Genomic DNA, 22,362 nt, shown 5'->3' with positions numbered 1-22,362 from the left:
CCGATTGGTCGCCCCGCTCGCCCCTCCCGGCCCATTGGCTGACGTCCGCGTCCATCGCGCGGCCCGCCTTTATTTCCGAGCCGCCGTTGGTTCCAGCGTCGTGTCGATCATCGGCCGGGGAAATGGGGGAGTGGAACGCGCCTTGTGATTGGATTACATCCGCTCCCGGGCAGGGGCAGGGGGAGTGAGGGTGTACGCCTTTCTCGATTGGGCTGCCCCGCCCGTCAATCATCTGGCAGCCGGCGCGGCCCGTTCCCGCCCCTCGGCGCCAGGCCATTCGTCGCCGGGAGGGAGACGACTTTCGATTGGCTACTCTCGCTGTCGCTCTCTCTCGTGACGAGCCGTGCCTTCCAATGGTTTGAATAGGATTGGTCAAAAGGCCAGATTAAGACAGCATTCCGAAGCACGATTGGTCAGAGTGGATGTCAATCAAAATTGAATTAGCCGCTCTCCGCCCACTGTTCAAAAAGCGCCAAAAGGCTGGGGAGGGGGGGTCGGTGGATTGGTAAATAGAGGAGACCCCTCCCGGGTGAAGGAAGCGTCGAGCGTTAGGGGACAACAATGGCGGATGTGGACAAATTTCCTCATCGCAGATTGAGTGAGGCCAAACTGTCCGGTTATGTCGAGATATGGAGCGTTCAGAGTTTTATCAATAAGTCAGTTTATGTCCAGGGGAGAAAAGACCTCACAAGTTGTCCCTATTCTGGTGAAGTTTGTTCTTTGAATATTAGTGTTGGGAAGCCCCTTTTCAAAAAAAAAACTCAGTTATTTATGTTTTCAAAAATCCAAAGGAAGGATGTAAATGGTGGCCTTGGGCTTGGGCCGGAAGCTTGGGCAGAGGGAAGTGTCAGATGAGATTTAATGTGGAAAGTTGAGGCGAGAACACATGCACCAAATAGTAAAACCTTTATGAAAATGAGTAGGTTCAGAGACACAAACCTCCTCCCCCCACCCAAAAAAGGGAGAATAGGTTGTTTTAAGGGAGTTATCTATGGATTTTCTGAAATAAAAACAAAATGCTGGAAAAGCTCAGCAGGTCTGGCAGCAACTGAGTTGATGCTTTGAATCCAATCTGAAGCTCTGAAGAAGAGTCACACGGACTTGAAACATTAACCCTTTTTCTGTCTCCACAGATGCCAACAGACCCTGCTGAGCTTTCCCAGCGTTTTTTTATTTCAGATTTCTAGCACCTGCAGTACTTTGCTTTTAGTCCTAGAGTTATACAGCACAGAAACAGGCCCTTCGGCCCTTCGTGTTTGTGCTGGCCTATCCATTCTAATCCCATTTTCCAGCACTTGGCCCGTTGCCCTGTGTGCTATGGTGTTTATTATGGATTTTTCTGAATTGGGGGACTGAGGAAGTGCTTAAACAGGTATCTGGTACCCTGGGCTTCGTAAATAGAGGCGTAGAAAGCAATGAGCCTTCATAAAACATTGACTGGTTTGGCCAGGGTGATCTGCATTTTCTGCAATAGTTTGACACTTTGTCCTAGGTCATCCAAGCCTGTTCCACCATTCAACGTCATGACTGATCTCCCTCGGCTGCACTATCCCCATATCCCTTGATTCCCTTCGTATCCAAAAATTTATCAAACTCAATCTTGAGTATATTCATTGACTGAGCATCCACAGCCTCCTGGGATAGACAATGTCCAAGATTCACAGCACTGTGAGTAAAGAAATCTCTCATCTCAGTCCTAAATGGGCGGCCGCTTTATCCTGATGCTGTGACGTCTGGTTCTAGTTTTTCCAGGGCAACAGCCTCTCAGCATCTACCCTGTCAAGTCCTCTCAGAATTTTATGTTTTCAATGAAATCATCGTAGGTTCCACTATCTAGTGTCCCTTGATGTCACGCGAGATTAGGATTAGGCTGGCAACGTTGCCTCTCATTTAAAAAGCCTTTTGCCATTCAATGCCAAGGTTCAAACACGGGTAAGGTATTGGAGGGGCCTGGTGCTTGTGGAAATAGCCTCCAGCAAAGGGTCTATAACTTGAGTGGGACGGACAGGTGAGGGTCAATGAAAGAAAAACAACCCTTAACCTACAAGAGAGAAAAAAAAAGTTTGCATTCACAAAACCCCAAAAACAAGAACTTGCATTTATATAGCACCTTTCATGATCTTAGGCTGTCCCAAAGCAATAACAGCCAAAGAGGTTTTTTTAAGCATTGTCATTGTTGTAATGCAGGGAAATGTAGCAACCAATTTGCACACGATAAGGCCACATAGCCAGTAGTAAGTTAGATAGGAGACCAGGTAACATGGTTTATTGAAATAAAAACAGTCAGAAATGCTGGAAAAACTCAGCAGGTCTGGCAGCATCTGTGGAGAGAGAAACTGTGTTAACATTTCGAGTCCGTATGACTTCTTCAGAGTTGAAGAAAAGTAGAAATGTGATGGATTTTATACTGTTGACGAGATGGGGTGGAACAAAATAGAAGGTCAGGGATAGGTGGGAGCTCAGGAGAGATTTGACCAACATGTCATGGACACAAGACAAAGGGAGCACTTAAAGAAGGTGCAAATAGTGGCATAAAGGTTGGATAGCAGAATGTGTTAATAGCAGAACAAGGGTCAGCGCTCTCTGAAAGCAAAACATAAGAACAAGTTTCAAGGGGCCCTGTGGGGGAGGGAGAAAAAAAATGTTTTTTAAAAAATGATCAAAATGGAGGAGAGAGTTCATGGTATGAAGTTGTTGAACTCAATGTTAAGTCCGGAAGGTTGTAAAGTGCCTAGTCGGAAGATGAGGTGCTGTTCCTCCAGTTGTGTTGGGCTTCACTGGAACATTGCAGCAGGCCAAGGACGGACATGTGGGCGTGAGAGCAGGGTGGTAAATTGGAATGGCAAGCGACAGGGAGGTCAGGGTCATGCTTGCAGACTGAGTGTAGGTGTTCTACAAAGCAGTCACTCAGTCTGCGTTTAGTCTCCCCAATGTAGAGAAGACTACCTTGTGAGCAGCGAGTACAGTAGACTAAATCGAACAAGTGCAAGTGATTCGCTGCTTCACCTGGAAGGAGTGTTTGGGGCCTTGGAAGGGGAGGAGGTAAAGGAGCAGGTGTTACACCTTCTGCGATTGCATGTGAATGTGCCGTGGGAAGGGGATGAGGTGTTGGGGGTGATAGACGAGTGGACCAGGGTGTCATGCAAGGAACAGTGCTTATGGAATCCACAGTATTTTGCTTTTGCTCTGAAGAAGAGTCATACGGACCCGAAACGTTAACCTTGTTTCTCTATCCACAGATGCTGCTAGACCTGCTGAGTCTTTCCAGCATTTTCTGTTTTTATTTCAGATTTCCAGCATCCGCAGTATTTTGCTTTTATTTACGTGGTTTACTGATGTTGATTGAGGGGTGAAAGTTAGCCAGGACAACAGGAGAACATTTTGCTCATCTCCAAATAGTGACATTGGATCTTTCATGTCACCTTGAGAGGGCTGTCAAGGACTTTGGTTTCACATCTCATCCAAAAAATGGCATCTCTGACAGTGCAGCAGCACTCCCCCAATACTTCACCAGAGTACGTGCTAGCCTGGAATATATACTGCAGTCTCTGACCTCACAACCTGACCTTTGAGGGGAGTACGACCACTGGGCCAGCGCTGACACAAAAGGCAAGGTTAGGTTTCCATACATGTATCCCAGTCAAGTGTTATATCTTCCTGAGGGGTGAGATCTACTATTTTGGGTATGAGAGCTATTGTTTGCTGCTCCCCTAACATTGTACATAAATTGGCCAAAAGAACGGTTCATGGCCTAAGCACTAAAATGAGTAACAGAATCCAACCCATGCAGTAGCAGTGAACACTGTTCAGTATTTCTTAGTTCTGTTGAAGAGTCATACTGAGTCGAAACGTTTTAACTGTGTTCCTCTCCGCAGATGCTGCCAGACCTGCTGAGTTTTTCCAGGTGTTTTTATTTTTGTTCAGTACTTTTTGCCCTGGTGGCCATTTTGTGATTGATTGGCTGTTGTTTGCAGCCATTTTGAATACTAGAGCTGATGGAACCTCACCTGGGATTACAGTGCTTAGTCCAATTTACTCATTGGAAAGCTGCCAAACTGGAAAGTTCTGCATAACCCATAAAGAAAAAAAAAGTGCCTTTGTATTGTTATTTCAACTAATCAGAGCATATAAAACATTAAACAGAATGATAAATCTTCAAAAAAAATCATAGGAATCGATTTGTAGCAGATCCTGATGGTGCTGAAAAATAACCCAAAATAATTACTTATGATTGCTAACTGTTCCTTTGAGAGGTGAGGGACAATGGACAGAAATAAAATGCAGATAATCAGAAGATAAATCTTTTCACGGAGTTCATGGCAGGACGTTTAAGGTGAAATTTACTTAATATTTAGCTCAATTTGTTCTAGCAATTTAGGCTGTGGTTTACCATCCTCTCCCTCCCTGTATCCTCACTACATTAAAGTCAAGAATCCAATTCCTATCATTGGGATTTTTTTTAAGCAGAACTTCAAAATTACGGAGATCTATGTTAGCCTTTTATTCTTACAATTTCAGGGGTTTTAAAATGCAACTGCAGTGTTACTGACTACTACTCGCTGATTTACTTTGTGTTCTCCTATTTTTTTCAACCTGCATTAATTACTCTTGATCTCACTCAATTTTCTAAGTAAAAATGACATTTGGAGTAAAAATACATGATAAGAAATGGAGTTGAAAGTGTGCAATGCATAATAACAGGGGCTGTGCCACAATAAAATCGACACGATATAATCGGGATTATGGCGACATGGCTGCAGGGTGACCAGGGATGGGAACTGAACATCCAGTGGTATTCAGTATTCAGGAAGGACAGACAAGAAGGAAAAGGCGGTGGAGTTGCATTGCTGGTTAAAGAGGAAATTAATGCAATAGTGAGGAAAGATATTAGCTCCGACGATGTGGAATCTGGGTAGAGCTGAGAAACTCTCAGGGGCAAAAAATGTTAGTGGGGGTTGTGTATAAACTCCAAGCTGTAGTGGTGATGTTGGGAATGGCATTAAACAGGAAATTAGAGATGCATGCAATAAAGGAACATCTGTAATTATGGGTGACTTTAATCTGCATATAGATTGGGCAAATCAAATTAGTAACACTACTGTAGAGGAGGAATTCCTGGAGCGTATATGGGATAGTTTTCTGGACCAATACGTTGAGGAACCAACTGAAGAACAGGCCATCCTAGACTGGGTATTGTGTAATGAAAAAGGAATAATTGGCAATCTAGTTGTGCGAGGCCCCTTGGGGAAGAGCGACCATAATATGATAGAATTCTTCATCAAGATGGAGAATGACGTAGTTGATTCTGAGACTAGGGTCCTGAATCTTAATAAAGGAAACTACAATGGTATGAGGTGCGAGTTGGCTATGATGGATTGGGAAACGTTACTTAAAGGGATGACAGTGGATAGGCAATGGCAAACATTCAAAGAGCACGTGGGTGAACTGCAACAATTGTTTGTTCCTGTCTGATGCAAAAGTAAAACAGGAAAGGTGGTCAAACCATGGCTTACAAGGGAAATTAGAGATAGTATTTGATCCAAGGAAGAGGCATACAAATTGGCCAGAAAAAACAATAGACCTGAGGATTGGGAGCAGTTTAGAATTCAGCAAAGGAGGACCAAAGGATTGATTAAGAAGGGGAAAATAGAGTACGAAAGTAAGCTTGCGGGGAACATAAAAACTGTTTGTAAAAGTTTCTATAGGTACGTGAAGAGAAAAAGATTGGTGAAGACAAATGTTGGTCCCTTATAGTCAGAAACAGGGGAATTTATAATGGGGAACAAAGAAATGGCTGACCAACTAAATACGTACTTTGGTTCTGTCTTCACAAAGGAGGACACTAATAACATACCAGAAATGTCGGGGAACACAGGGTTTAGTGAGGGAGGAACTGAAAGAAATCAGTATTAGTAGGGAAATGGTGCTGGAGAAATTGCTGGGATTGAAGGCCGATAAATCCCCAGGGCCTGATAATCGACACCCCAGAGTATTTAAGGAAGTGGCTCTAGAAATAGTAGATGCATTGGTGGTCATCTTCCGAAATCCTATAGACTCTGGAACAGTTCCTACAGATTGGAGGGTAGCTAATGTAACCCCACTATTTAAAAAGGGAGGCAGAGAGAAAACGGAATTATAGACCAGTCAGCTTGATGTCGCTAGTGGGGAAAATTCTAGAGTCCATTATAAAAGATTTAATAGTTGAGCACTTGGAAAACGATGGCAGAATTGGACAGAGTCAGCATGGATTTACGAAAGGGAAATCATGCCTGACAAATCTACTGGAATTTTTCGAGGATGTAACTAGTAGAGTTGATGGGGGGAGCCAGTGGATGTGGTTTATTTGGACTTTCAGAAGACTTTCGACAAAGTCCCACGTAAGAGATTAGCGTGTAAAATTAAAGTGCATGGGATTGGGGGTAGTGTATTGAGATGGATAGAAAACTGGTTGGCAGACAGGAAACAAAGAGCAGGAATAAACGGGTCTTTTTCCGGATGGCAGGCAGTGACTTGTGGAGTACTGCAGGGATCGATGCTGGGACCCCCAACTATTCACAGCATATATTAATGATTTAGATGAGGGAACTAAATGTAATATCTCCAAATTTGCAGATGACACAAAGCTGGGTGGGAGGATGCAGAGATGCTTCAGTGTGATTTGGACAAGCTGAGTGAGTGGGCAAATGCATGGCAGATGCAGTATAATGTGGATGAATGTGAGACTATCCACTCTGGTAGCAAAAACAGGAAGGCAGATTATTATCTGAATGGCTATAAATTGAGAGAGGGGAATGTGCAATGAGACCTGGGTGTCCTCTTACACCAGTTGCTGAAGGTAAGTATGCAGGTGCAGCAGGCAGTAAAGAAGGCAAATGGTATGTTGGCCTTCAAAGCGAGAGGATTTAAGCACAGGAGCAGGGATGTCTTGCTGCAATTATACAGGGCCTTGGTGAGACCACACCTGGAATATTGTGTGCAGTTTTCGTCTCCTTACCTAAGGAAGGATGTTCTTGCTATAGAGGGAGTACAGCGAAGGTTTACCAGACTGATTCCTGGGATGGCGGAATTGACATATGAGGAGAGATTGAGTCGGTTAGGATTATATTCGCTGAAATTCAGAAGAATGAGGGGGGATCTCATAGAAACCTATAAAATTCTAACAGGACTAGACAGGGTAGATGCAGAAAGCATGTTCCCGATGGTGGGGGAGTCCAGAACCAGGGGTCACAGCCTGAGGATAAGGGGTGGACCATTTAGGACTGAGATGAGGAGAACTTTCTTGACCCAGAGAGTGGTGAGACTGTGGAATTCGCTACCACAGAAAGTAGTTGAGGCCAAAATATTGTTTGTTTTCTAGAAGGAGTGAGATATAGCTCTTGGGGCGAAAGGGATCAAAGGATATGGGGAGAAAGCGGGAGCAGGCTATTGAGTTGGATGATCAGTCATGATCATAATGAATGGCAGAGCAGGCTCGAAGGTGCCAAATGGCCTACTCCTGCTCCTATTTTCTATGTTTCTATGTTACATTACTTTCAGCAAGCAGAGATTTGAAGGTTCTCCGCTCCCAGGTACAGTCTGTCTCAGTGCTGAGTTAGTTCATCTCAGATGGGGCACCATAATAGATCTCAGTGTCCTTGGATTGGGAGACTAAAAAATCAGCCAGTGTTTTTGCTCCTGCTTTACTTAACTATTCAGGATTGGATATGAAACAAGCAGGCTGTCAACACCAGATATTGGAGGGGTCGAGAAAGGCAGTGGTGATGTAGAGCTGGGTCAGCACACATGTGGAACCTGATGTCACATCTTCAGATGATAAATAGAAGGTGACCAAAGATAGATCCTTGGGATAACTGTGAGACAGCTTGGGGGGGGAGGGGGAAATGGCATTTTTGCAAATTCTCTGTCTACGTTCGAACAAGACTCTTGAGGGTAGCCGATCAAAGGTGGCATTGAAGAGGATGACATAGTTGACCTTGGCAGGCTGCAGAGTGGACCAGGAATGATGCTGCACCATAGCCAAAATCATAGAAGCTCAGTTGTTTCAGAGCTGAGGCAGAGGCATGGAACTGAGGGAAAGATGAACCAAACTGGGAGAGCACAGGCTGCGAATTCCAGATCATATCTGTCTGATCACCAGACTCAGTTATGTCTTCAGGTTGTTTGTAGATTCAGCTTGGATTAGTTGAACAGAAATTTCCCCTGAGATAAACAGACTGCACTATCTGTCAAACTGGAATTCATTCCCACAGGGATTTCCTGCGTTTTGCCCCAAAGTCTGAGGATTTGGTTGGTATGTATTTGATATGATGAGAAAAGTAAGCCCCACCCCTTAAAAAGAGTGGCTGATGGATCTGGGCCTCTTGAGGTTGACTGACGTTTCCCAGAATAAAACCAAGCAATCCACACTAAGATAAAAGCAAAATACTGCGGGGGTGGGTTGGGGATAAAGGATGGAAAAAGGGGATTAAAAAAGGGGGATAAAACAATGAATAAAAATGAAAATAAGTGGATGAAAAATAAAAATAAATATTAAAAAATCAGGGTTAAAAAAGGGGTGAAGCTAGAGGAGAGTTCATGGTCTGAAGCTGTTGAACTCAATGTTAAAACCGGAAGGATGTAAGGTGCCTAATCGGAAGATGAGGTGCTGTTCCTCCAGTTTGTGTTGGGCTTCACTGGAACATTGCAGCAGGCCAAGGACGGACATGTGGGCATGAGAGCAGGGTGGTGTGTTGAAATGACAAGCAACCAGAAGGTCTGGGTCATGCTTGCGGACAGACCGAGGGTGTTCCACAAAGTGGTCACCCAGTCTGCGTTTGGTCTCCCCGATGTAGAGGAGACTGCATTGGGAGCAGTGAATGCAGCAGACCAAATTGAAGGAGGTGCAAGTGAAGTGCTGCTTCAACTGAAAGGAGTGTTTGGGCCCTTGGACGATGAGGATGGAGGAGGTAAAGGGGCAGGTGTTGCATCTTCTGCGATTGCATGGGAAGGTGCTGTGGGAAGAGGATGAGGTGATGGAGGAGTGGACCAGGGTGTCCCGGAGAGAACGGTCCCTACAGAATGCTGATGAGGGGAAGATGTGTTTGGTGGTGGCATCATACTGGAGTTGGCGGAAATGGCGGAAGATGATCCTTTTAATGTGGAGGCTGGTGGGGTGAAAAGCAAGGACAAGGGGAACCTATCATGGTTCTGAGAGGGAGGGGAAGGTGTGAGGGCAGAGGCACGGGAGATTGGTCAGACACGGTTGAGGGCCTTGTCAACCACAGTGGGTGGGAAAACTCAGTTAAAGAAGAAGGAAGACATGCCAGAAGCGCTGTTTTGAAAAGTGGCATAATCGGAACAGATGTGACGGAGGCAAGGAACTGAGAGAATGGGATGGAGTCCTTACAGGAAGCGGAGTGTGAGAAGCTGTAGACGAGGTAGCTGTGGGAGTTGGTGGGCTTGTGATGAATATTGGTGGACAGTCTGTCACCAGAAATGGAGACAGAGAGGTCAAGAGCGGGAAGGGAAGTGTCAGAGATGGACCGTGTGAAGGTGATAGCACCTTCAAGGGTCCCCATTGTCCTCACTTTTCGCCTCATCAGCCTCCGCATTAAAAAGATCATCCTCCACCATTTCTGCCAACTCCAGCATGATGCCACCACCAAACACAACTTCACCTCACCACCACCCCCCTGTCGGCATTCTGTAGGGACCGTTCTCTCCGGGACACCCTGGTGCACTCCTCCATCACCCCCAACACCTCATCCCCTTCCCATGGCACCTTCCCATGCAATCGCAGAAGGTGCAACACCTGCCCCTTTACCTCCTCACCGTCCAAGGGCCCAAACACTCCATTCAGATGAAGCAAAGCTTCACTTGCACCTTCTTCAATTTGATCTACTGCATTCGCTGCTCCCAATGCAGTCTCCTCTGTACTGGGGAGACCAAACGCAGAATGGGTGACCGCTTTGCGGAACACCTCCAGTCTATCTGCAAGCATGACCCAGACCTTCCAGTCATTTTCCATTTCAACACTCCAACTTGCTCTCATGCCCACCTGTCCGCCCTTGGCCTGCTGCAACGTTCCAGTGAAGCTCAACACAAACTGGAGGAACAGCACCTCATCTTCCGATTAGGCACTTTACATCCTTCCGGACTTAACATTGAGTTCAACAAATTCAGACCATGAACTCTCTCCTCCATCTTCACCCCTTTTTTTAATCCCCTTTTTAAAAATTTATTTTTATTTTTTACCCACTTATTTTCATTTTTATTTGTTGTTTTATCTGCTTTTTACCCTCTTATCCCTTTTCCATCCTTCTAACCCAACCTCCACCCCCACCCCACCCCACCCCCAAAAGGGCCACCTGTTAGATATTCTTTCATGGAGTGCTTACGCTTGTTCTGCTATAACACATTCTGCTTTCTTTACCTTTATGCCACTATCAGCATCTCCTTTAGCCCCTACCACTACCATTAACACTCCCTTTGTCCTTTTGTTCATGACACCTTTGTCAATCTCTCCTAAGCCCCCACCTATTGCTGGCCTTCTATCCAGCTTCACCTGCTCCACCCCCCTTAAACAGTGTAAATTTCATCACATTTCTACTTCTCCTTAGCCCTGAAGAAGGGTCATACAGACTCAAAACGTTAACACTTTCTCTGTCCACAGATGCTGTCAAACCTGTTGAGTTTTTCCAGCATTTTCTGTTTTTATCCCAAGCAATTCACAGCCCAGCAGATCAGTGAATGAAGAGATTATCTCAATCATTTTGTTAACATTTGAATCCAGTGCTGATAATATAATCAAGTAAAGGCCAGATTGACAGCAAAAGCACCCTGAGGATTAGCAAATGCTGTGTAAACATGAGCAGCACAGAAATAAACTGCTCTGATGTCAGCTTCACAGTTTGGTGATGTTCTTATAAAATGAGGTGTGAAATGCTAGGATAAAAGCATCAGGAATTACAACGTCTTTCAGAGAGTCAGGCCAAGCAAAAACCAAGGAGGACAGTCAGATGATTGGCTTTCTCAAGTAACCCTCGCGCATCCCTCCCTTCAACTGCTCTCCCTCTCTCTTAAAATGGTCTTTCGTATTGCTTTACATTACGTTATAGGTTTGCAACTGTTTAAACTTGTGTCATATCAGACCTGTGTCCAAGTAATTCTTCTCCCTGGTTCAGAACATGTAAGATCCTTCTATTCTTTGGAGAACAGTGTCAGAATTCAACTCCTCAATTTATACTGCAGTTAAACTGGCACCTCTCTGCAGCCAAAGTGCATTGTGCAGGGAAGAGGGATAGCACTTACAGTGTGGCTGTTAAATCTGACTAGTGTGCATGCGTAATGTTATTGCAAAGTGACAAAGTCACCAGGTCACATTATGATGGGCAAAATGTCAGCTTTTGAAGAGCACCACATCAAAACTTCATGACAAGCTGCATGTAGAGAAAACTCAGAATATTCTTGCAGATAATGCAGCTGCCAGGCAGGAAGGAAAGGTGGGCAAGAAACCGCAAAAAGATATGCATCTTGGACTAGAATGGGTGAGAGAACGGGGGAGGTTTGGGATTGAGAAGGAGAGGCAGCTGAATTGTGGACTCAGACTTGGGGATGAACTCAGAAGTTTAAACACAGAAGGAGTCAGTTTGTCCCATTGTGCGTGTACTGGCTCTATGAAAGAGTAGTCATCCCACATCCCCACTTTTGCCCATAGTCCTGTATGTTCCTCATCCTCAACTACCTTCCTAACTCGCTTTTTAAATTATTTATGGAACCAGCTGCCATACCTTTTTAGGTGGAGCATTCCAGATCCCTACAACTCTGCTCATCTCCTCTCTAGATCTTTCCCAATGATTTTGAATCTATGTACTCTGTTTATTGACCTGCTTGCCAGAGAGAATAATTCTTCTCTGCTCAAACAAAACTTCTGAATGTCTTGAAAACATCTATTAGGTCACCTCTTAACCTTCTCTGTTGCAGAGAGCAACTTTTCCAACTTCTCATAAATGAAGTCCCTCATCCTAGGCAACACCCTGGTAAACCTTTCCTTTCCAAAGCCTTTACATCTTTCCTAAAGTGTGGTGTTCAGAATTGTCCATAATACTCCAACTGAGGCCTAACTAAATGAGTTATACCTCTTATAGTCATTTGGTTGTACAAAACTTGAGTATTTCTGAAAAAGGAGACATGTTGTTAAAGCTTTTCGACTTGCACTCAGCAGGCCAGATTCACAAGAATGTCAATTGTAAAGGGAACAACAATATATACTGCATGAGAAGAGAGTGCTGATTGGTTGGCAAGTGAAACACTCTCTCCTCATGCAGTATAAATTGTTACCCCCTTTACAATTGCTATTCTTGCAAATCTGTCCTGATGAGTGCAAGTCGAAAAGCTTCAACAGCATGTCTCCTTTTTCAGTAATACAGGAGTTATATATCCATGGTTTATTATTTGGAGGTGAGCATTCAGGGGGGTGGGTCTAGGAGATGGGTTTAAGAATGTAGTTGTTCATGGGAAAAATAAGTGAAACAAAATGCTGGAAAAACTCAAGTCAAGCAGCACCTGTGGAGCAGGAAGCAGAGCTAACACTTCAGGCCTGGATTGCAGTGGCTCAGGAAGGCAGCTCACCACCACTTTCTCAAGGACAATTAGGGATGGGCAATAAATGCTGGTCTAGCCAGCGACACCTGCATCCTGTGAACAAATAAATTTTAAAAAGGGTCTGTGACCTTTCAACAAAACTGGAGAAGATTAGAAATGGAATAGATTTTAAACAAGTGAATGTGGAGGTGGGGGATAAGGTGGAGGACAGGAGAGATTAAATGACAAAAGGTACAAGACCAAAGGAAGTGGTGATGGGACAAGTAAAGAAACAAAAAGTATCCGGAGAAGGTGTGAATGGCAGGAGCATGAATAGCTGCTGTCCGAAGGGAAAGAAAACTAGAGAGGATAAAGAAAACAGATCTCCAAAGAAAAAGGAAACAAAATGGAGGCAGATATTATGATCTAAAATTGTTGAACTCAATGTTGAAACTAGAAGGCTGGAAAATGCCCAGCAGAAAGATGAGGTGCTGTTCCTACTTCTGGAACCAAAGAGCCTGGGGTTATTTTCCTGATGATCTTGAAATAATGGCTAGTTTAAATTGAAGAAACCTGGAGCCATTTCACCTTGATGTGTGGGAAGGTCAGTGTGCTCCTGCGTGCTGGCAGGCAATTGGGAGCTAGCCTAAAGATAGTCCACTGGACTAGTAATCCAGAGACCCAGGGTAATGTTCTGGGGACCCGGGTTCGAATCCTGCCACAGCAGATGGTGGAATCTGAATTCAATAAAATCTGGAATGAAAAGTCTGATGGTGACCATGAAACCATTGTCAATTGTTGCAAAAACCCATCTGGGTCACTAATGTCCTTTAGGGAAGGAAATCTGCCGTCCTTACCTGCTCTGGCCTACATGTGACTCCAGACTCTCAGCAATGTGGTTGACTCTTAAATGCCCTCTGAAATGGCCTAGCAAGCCACTCAGTTGTATCAAACCGTTGCAAAGTCTCAAAAAAGGAATGAAACCAGACGGACCACCCGGCATCGACCTAAGCACCAGAAATGACAACTGCAAACTCAGCCCCGTCGACCATGCAAAGTCCTCCTTACTAACATCTGGGGACTAGTGCCAAAATTGGGAGAGCTGTCTCACAGACTAGTCCAGCAACAGCCTGACATAGTCATCCTCACAGAATCATACCTTGCAGATCATGTCCCAGACACCACCATCACCATCCCTTGGTATGGGTGGATGGGCAATAAATGCTGGCCTAGCTGGCGACACCCACATTCCGTAAATGAATTTTTGAAAAAGTTTTGAGGAGGACGTAAAGAGGCTACAAAGTGACATAGACAGGTTAAGTGAGTGAGCAAAGATCTGACAAATGGAGTATAATGTGGGCTAATGTGACATTGTCCATTTTGGCAGGAAGAATAAAAAAGAAGCTTATTATTTAAATGGTGAGAGTTTGCAGAGCTTTTGAGATCCAGAGGGACCCGGGTGTCCTAGTGCATGAATCACAGAAGGTTAGTTTGCAGGTACAGCAAGTAATTAGGAAAGCTAATAGAATGTTATAGTTTATTGCAAGAGGACTTGAATACAAAAGTATGGAGGTTATTCTTCAGTTATACAGAGTTATATACTCCATATCTGGAGTACTGTGTACAATATTGGTCACCTTATTTAAGGAAGGATGTGAATGTGCTGGAAGCAGTTCAGAGAAGGTTTACTAGACTAATACCTGGAATGGGTGGATTGTCTTATGAGGAAAGGCTGGGCTTGTATCCACTGGAGTTTAGAAGAGTAAGAGGCAACTTGATTGAAATCTTTAAAATCCTGAGGGGTCTTGACAGGGTGGATGTGGAGAGGATGTTTCCTCCTGTGGGAGAATCTAGAACTAGGGGGTCACTGTTTAAAAATAAGGGGTTGCTCATTTAAAACGGAGATGAGAAATTTTTTCTCTCAGAGGGTCGTGAGTCTTTGGAACTCTCTTCCAAATAAGGCGGTGGAAGCAGAGTCTTTGAATATTTTTAAGGCAGAGGTAGATAGATTCTTGATAAGCAAAGGGGCAAAAGGTTATCGGGGATAGGTGGGAAGTTACAGTCAGATCAGCCATGATCTTATTGAATGGCGCAGCAGGCTTGAGGGGCCGAATGCCCTACTCCTCCTAATTCGTATGTTCGTATGTTACAGAAACAACTCAGAGGCAAGACATTTCTGTTACAGGCTAGCAAATATAAACACCAACTTTGGAGAAACATGATAAACTAGATGTAAGATGAGATGATACTCCCATAGAGTCAAATATCTTTCCCTGGAAGGACAGCAATGGAAGAAAAATGTTGCCTCATTGAACTGGCAAACAAAGTGCAATAAAGGTTGTGATGGCCAAGATAGAACCAGCAATTGATGACTAAACATTAGAGTGCTACTTGCATTCGTGTTTGCACCTTTCTGGGTGGATTGAGTAAAGGTGGAGGCTGTACTGAGGGCGTGACGGGTGGTTGATGGTGATTGATTTGCTGGGAACGAGCAGTCAAAGGCAGAGGTAAAGCTCAGTTAAGCGGGTTGACAGCAGCAGACTTGTGGTGAGGGAGTTCTGAAATGATGACTGAGTTTGTAGGGGAACCTGCAAAAGAGTCCTTTCCTTTGGATGGTTAAAACAGTGGCATTGGCGTATGATCGTTGATGTGGGTGGTAAGAGCTGAAATGGCCAGAGATTGATTTGATTAAGACCTTGGGCTTAACTGTGAAAGATGAGAAGGCAGAATGGGTTATCCAAGGATCTAGCGAAAGCAGTTTATATGCAGGATGAGAATTGACTGCAGATAGCTCAGCATGTAAAAAAGAAGTTATAATTTTATAGGGAATCCTCTTTAATCTGCTGCAGAATTCTTCCCTGGACTAGTTCTCAGTCTCCTGATATAAAAGCAAAATACTGTGGATGCTGGAAATCTAGAACAAAAACAAAAATACCTGGAAAAATTCAGCAGGCCTGACAGCATCTGCGGAGAGGGATGCAGTTGACATTTCAAGTCCGTATGACCCTTCATCAGAACTAAAAAATATAGAAATGAGATGAAATATAAGCTGGTAAAGGGGGGTGGGAGGAACAGGTAGAGCTCGATAGGGGGCCAGTGATAGGTGGAAGCCAAGAAGAGACTGCCAAAGATGTCATAGACAAAAGGACAAAGGGGTGTTGACGGTGGTGATATTATCTAAAGGATGTGCTAATGGGGACATTAAGGGTAGAAAGCAGGATGAGCAAGTGGCAGATAGCCCTCGTGAGGGTGGGGCGGGGGGGGGAAAGGGATCGAAATGGGCTAAAAGGTGGAGATGAAACAATGGATTGAAATAAATTTAAAAATAGGTGGGAAAAGAAAAATATATTTGTAAAAAAATTATAAATTATTGGAAAAAGGGGGATCGGAAAGGGGGTGGGGATGGAGGAGAGAGTTAATGATCTGAAATTGTTGATCTCAATATTCAGTCCGGAAGGCTGTAAAGTGCCCAGTCGGAAGATGAGGTGCTGTTCCTCCAGTTTGCGTTGAGCTTCACTGGAGTTTGAATTACAGGACAGGATACATCAAGGCCTGGAATGCTATCTTGTGTTGTATGCACATGATGATGAGGCAAATACCAAATACAGAAGAGTTGTTCAAAGTTTTGAAACATTTGGCTTTCCTCTCTAAATCCAGTCACCTTTTTGCTAAAGTGGAGGTTTGGGAAACAGGGTGACTGTAAAAGACTCCAGGAGGACATAGGGCAATTAATGAAATGAGTAAACAGGTGGAAAATGCAGTTTGATGTGCACACACATGGGGCAGTACGTTTTGGGAGTAAGATTAAGGATTAGGAATATTCAGATAATAAAAACACTGATAAGTGTGGATGTGTAGAGCTGTGAACATTGTGGAGTCTGAGAAACAATTCACTGAAGCAGGAGTGCAGTTAGGTAAAACCATGAGTTGAATTTTCAATTTTACAGAACTAATGATCAGTTTATATAAAACATTGGTGAGGCCACAGAATACCAGCTGCAGTTTTGGGGTAGCCTGTTATAGACAGGAAATTAAAACCACGTGGAGAAGATCGACCAGGCAATGGAAAATTAATAGTTATAAGGGGAGCGATATTCAGACTATCTCCAGTTGAGCAGAGAATGCTATGGGGAGATTTAACAGAGTTTTTAAATTATAAAGGATTTTGTTAGTGTGGATAAGGAGTCAGTGACAAAGGGTCCTCAATTTAAAGTATCACCAAGTTAGGAGAGAGGTTAAGAGACATTTCTTTGCAATGTAGATTTTTGGGTTTTGGCCAGTGGTTGAGGAGAGTGTGTTGCACCTTTTAGGAGAAAATTGGATAAATCAGAGGAAGATCCAAAGCCATGGGGAATAAGCGTGGCAGTGGGATTCATTTTGGATTGTTGCAGCAAAGACATGATGGCCAGAATGGCCTCCATATGTACTTTAAACATCTGTCATTCTAAATGTAGTTTTTGAGTGCAGCAAACTCTTGATTACAAGCACCACATCAACTCCTAACCTATTCTGTGCTTCTTGGACCACAGTATTTCCATCTGCTGCACATCTGCCTTACCCTGCCTCTGCTCTACTTGTGTCTCATCTTACACTCCCTCTTATTCTTCTCAGCTTTGGATGTCAAATGAGTTAGCAGAAACAGTATGTGGACTTGGAAGTGGACGAGTTACAATCAACAGCAGTAATAAGTTATGAGAGGATGTTGGAATGACCCTCTGCCAAGGATAATTTCTGCACAGCAAGAACCCACAGCAGCATTTGGATAAATGACCAGCAATGCTGTTTTTGGTGATTTTGTTTTTGAGGGAGGAGTTTTAAGCAAAGCACCGGGAGAACAACTTCAGATAGTGCTACAGGATCTCTAAAGTCTACCTGAAACATAAGAATAGATAGATGGGGCTTTGGTTTGAAGTCTGGCACCGTTGACAGTACTGCACTGAAGTGCCAACCTAGATTTATATGCTCAGTTCCTGGAGTGAACCCATAATATTCTAATTCAGAACTGAGTCTGTTACTAACTGAGCCAAGCTCACACACAATTAGTAGGTATGGAGAGCTCTAAGAGGACTTATTGGTATTGTCAGCAATGTTTGCTATCTGCAGTCACTGGTGCAATGATCAAATACTAATAAGCAACTGAATATCAAACTGCAGTGTCAGTGATAACTGAGGCTACTGCTTGAACTTGGATCTCCGAGCCCATTCATGTGGGGCACTAGCTCATTGTACCAGACGACTCCATACTCTGATCCTAAACAGGTTTACTACCTTTTATATCGGACAGCTTTTGTACCTGTCAGTCACAATACTGTTACACCAGAAAGTGTCATCACAGCACCGCAACTGCAATGTGGATAAATGAACTGTCGACGTGGTATTTATACTTGGAGATTAAGACTGCCCCAGCTTCTATCCTCCACCTGTCCAGAGTTTGTTGAGTTCAGTCCAGGATGACAATAAGGAGACCCCTGGGTTGGGAAGGACAAATTGTTGTTCCGCCTTCACCCTATAACCTCCTTCACCCCTCCAACCCAGCCTCTGCTCCTTGAATCCTGAATCTGCTCTCCTGCACATTCCACTTCCTCTGTTTCACCGCTGGTGCCAGGGCCTTTCGTTGTCTCAGACCTGGTCCATCTGTAAATCCTTCCACCCTATTAATTATTGGCCTCCTTTAAAAAATCAAAAAATCTGATTGTTCCCAATCTCTGGAACTGTGTATTTAATCAGACAAGTTGCTGTTTACACTGAATCTTGGCGACAGTAGCCGATATTTGTCAAGCAGTGCAAGGACAGTGCATCCTAGCAAACAGATCACCACTATGGGGCACTGTAGATCTACCTGAGCTGCAACTCCAAAACTGAAATTATCCTCCAGTTGATTGACTTTGTTGAGAGTCACAGTAGTCGGCTGGGTTATTCTCAGTGTTACCAATATCCTTTTTCCTTTCTATGATTTCTTCTCCCCATTTGAGTTTGTGATTTATTTTCAGCTCTTAAGGCTGGGGTGCAGTAAGGGGGGGGGGGCTATTTTTAAGCCCCTCATACCCCCAGATTTATATTCTGATTGTTTCTCTTATGTTGGTGACGATGCGAACCAAAGTGTTATTTATACAACTATTTCCTAATGTTTAGACCAACATAACCTTTCACAACCTCAGGATGTGCCAAAGTGCTTTACCGCCAATTAAGTACTTTTGTGATGTAAGAAATGAGGCAGTCTATTTGCACACAGCATGATCCTCACAAATAGCAATGTCAGGATGACCAGCTGGATGTTTTAGTGATGTTAGTTAGGGGATAAATACGTTTTGGCCCAGGACACTGGGGCTGCTGCTCTTCGCAATAGTGGCCAGGGAATCTTTTATGTCTACCTGCAGGGCCTCGCTTTAACATCTCATCCACAAGACGCGCCTCTGACCGTGTAGCACTCAGGTGCCACATCATAGATTACTACACAAGATTAGAGCACATGGTGTGGGGGGTAACATATTAGCAAGGATTGGTTAGCTAACAGGAAGCAGAGAGTAGGGATAAATGGGTCTTTTTTGCTGTAACTAGTGGAACGCCACAGGGATTGGTACGGGGGCCTCAACTATTTACAATCTATGTCAATGACTTGGATGGAGGAACCAAATGTATGGTAGCTAAATTTACCAATGACACCAAGATAGATAGGAAAGTGAGTGGTCGAGAGGAGATAGAGAGTCTGCAAAGGGATATAGACAGGTTAAGTGAGCTGGCAGAAATTTGGCAGTTGGCATATAAGGTGAAAAATTGTGAACTTGCCCACTTTGGCAGGAAGAATAGAAAAGCAACAAATTATTTAAACGGAGAGAGATTGCAGAACTCTGAGGTGCAGAGGAATGTGGGTGTCCTGGTACATGAATCACAAAATGTTAGTATGCAGGTACAGCAAGTGATTAGGAAGGCAAATAGAATGTTAGTTTTTATTGCAAAGGCAATGAAAGGCAATGAAATTCTCTTCCCCAAAGAGTAGTGGAGACTGAGTCATTGAATATTTTAAGACTGACTTAGATAGATTTTTGATAGACAAGGGAGTCAAGGGTTATGGGGGGCAGACAGGAAAGTGGAGTTGAGACCACAATCAGATTAGCCATTATCTTATTGAATGGTGGAGCAGGCTTGAAGGACTGAATGCCTCTTTTTTTATTCATTCACGGGATGTACGCTTCACTGGCTGGGCCAACATTTATTGCCCATCCCTAGTTGCCCTTGTGAAGGTGGTGGTGAGCTCCCTTGAACCGCTGCAGTCCATGTGGTGTAGGTACACCCACAGTGCTGTTAGGACAGGAGGTTCAGGATTTTGACCCAGTGACAGTGAAGGAACGGCAATATATTTCCAAGTCAGGATGGTGTGTGGCTTGGAGGGGAACTTCCAGGTGATGGCGTTCCCATGTATCTGCTGCCCTTGTCCTTCTAGATGGTAGTGGTCATGAGTTTAGAAGGTGCTGTCTAAGGAGCCTTGGTGAATCCCTGCAGTGCATCTTGTAGATGGTACACACACTGCTGCTACTGTGCGTCGGTGGTGGAGGGAGTGAATGTTTGCGGATGTGGTGCCAATCAAGCGGGCTGCTGTGTCCTGGATGGAGTCAAGCTTCTTGAGTGTTGTGAGAGCTGTCATCCAGACAAGTGGGGAGTATTCCAACACACTCCTGACTTGTGCCTTGTAGATGATGGATAGGCTTTGGGGAGTCAAGAGGTGAGTTACTCGTCACATGATTCCCCTTGAAGCCACAGAATTTATATGGCTATTCCAGTTCAGTTTCTGGTCAATGGTAACCCCCAGGATGTTGATAATGGGGGATTCAGTGATGGTAATGCCATTGAACATCAAGGGGCGAAGGTTGCATTCTCTCTTGTTGGAGATGGTCATTGTCTGACACTTGTGTGGCGTGAATGTTACTTGCCACTTGTCAGCCCAAGCCTGGATATTGTCCAGGTCTTGCTGCATTTAGACATGGACTGCTTCAGTATCTGAGGAGTCACGAATGGTGCTGAACATTGTGCAATCATCAGCGAACATCCCCACTTCTGATCTTATGTTGGAAGGAAGGTCATTGATGAAGCAGCTGAAGATGGTTGGGCCGAGGATACCACCCTGAGGAACTCCTGCAGTGATGTCCTGGAGCTGAGATGTCTGATCTCCAACAACATCAACCATTTTCCTTTCTGCTTGGAATGACTCCAACCAGTAGAGAGTTTTCCCCCTGATTCCCATTGACTCCAGTTTTGCTAGGGCTCCTTGATGCCACACTCGGTCAAATGCGGCCTTGATGTCAAGGGCAGTCACTCTCACCTCACCTCGGGAGTTCAGCTCTTTTGTCCATGTTTGAACCAAGGCTGTAATGAGGTCAGGAGCTGAGTGGCCCTGGCAGAACCCAAACTGGGCGTCAGTAAGCAGGTTATTGCTAAGCAAGTGCTGCTTGATAGCACTGTTGATGACCCCTTCCATTACTTTACTGATGATCGAGAGTAGACTGATGGGGTGGTAATTGGCTGGGTTGGATTTGTCCTCCTTTTTGCGTACAGGACATACCTGGGCAATTTTCCACATAGCCGGGTAGATACCAGTATTGTACCCGTACTAGATCAGCTTGGCTAGGGGCACGGCAAGTTCTGAAGTGCAAGTCTTCAGTACTGTTGCTGGAATATTGTCAAGGCCCATAGCCTTTGCAGTATGCAGCGCCTTCAGTTGTTTCTTGATATCACGTGGAATGAATCGAATTGGCTGAAGACTGGCACCTGTGATGCTGGGGACCTCCGGAGGAGGCCGAGATGGATCATCCACTCAGCACTTCTGGCTCAAGATTGTAGCAAATGCTTCAGCCTTATCTTTTGCACTGATGTGCTGGGCTCCTCCATCATTGAGGATGGGGATATTTGTGGAACCTCCTCCAGTGAGTTTAGTTGTCCATTATTCCTAAGTCCTATGTTCTCTCAGTACTGCCAGCACCTCCGACAGTGTAGCATTCCCTCAGTATTGCATTGGAGTGTCAGCCTAGGTTTTGTGTCCAAGTCCATTGCCATGGAACTTGAACCTATAACCTATTGACTCCAAGGCGTGAGTGCGACCAATTGAGCCACAGCAAATAAGAAGCACCCTAGGGCGCTTCATAAACAAGTGGAAGGAAATGGACGCCCATCCTGGAAGGGAGAATTTCAAATGGAGAGATGAGCTTTGTGAGGGTTTTCCGAAGATTGAGAGAATCTTGTCTTTGGTCTCTATATTTGTGATCGTGATTCGATTACAGGGCTCAGGAGATCCAACAAAACTTTCTTCCTGCACAAAGTACTGGATTATGGAACATTCTCTCAGCAAAAGTAAATAATGCTGTTTTGTATGTTTTTGAAGAAGAGCTGTAAAAAAAAAAAATCTGGCTAGGATTCAGGTTAGCAGCAATCCTGACAGGTATAGGCTGACGTCCTGAAATATGCCATGGATTTTGATGGTTCCTATGTTGTTAGGGATGGGGGGTGGTGTCAGTCGACCAGGATGAATAATGGAGATGTGATAATGGGTTTTGGAGTGTTGCTCAGTTACCTTTGGGAAACAGAGTATTTAAACTGAGCTATGAGATTAAGTAGATTGGACGGAGCCCATGACAGTCCACAAGCAGCAATCAGATGACAGGAATAAGCAGCCAATCTTTGTATTTTTTTGGTATGTTGGTCTGAAATTCCTGTTGAAATTTGGATATTGCCATGGGACCATCTATGTTCACCTGGAGAAGCAAGTGTGCTCTTGGTATAATGTCCCATCCAAAATACACCACTTCCAAC

General features: G+C 44.3%; 1 protein-coding gene across 1 annotated transcript in view; it reads left to right on the top strand.

Moving 5' to 3' along the window:
* Positions 1–561: 561 nt before the first annotated feature.
* Positions 562–22,362, top strand: part of itga10 (integrin, alpha 10) — a 96,172-nt gene continuing 74,371 nt past the window's right edge. Inside the window, exon 1 of the mRNA XM_078534087.1 lies at positions 562–616. Coding sequence (XP_078390213.1) covers positions 562–616 — 55 coding nt within the window. The remainder of the gene's footprint in view (positions 617–22,362) is intronic.

The sequence above is a fragment of the Cetorhinus maximus genome, chromosome 36 (assembly GCF_964194155.1).
Source record: "Cetorhinus maximus chromosome 36, sCetMax3.hap1.1, whole genome shotgun sequence".
NCBI classification, from domain to species: Eukaryota; Metazoa; Chordata; class Chondrichthyes; order Lamniformes; family Cetorhinidae; genus Cetorhinus; species Cetorhinus maximus.
Note: the sequence above shows the minus strand (reverse complement) of the source record. Positions and strands in the feature narration are given on the sequence as shown.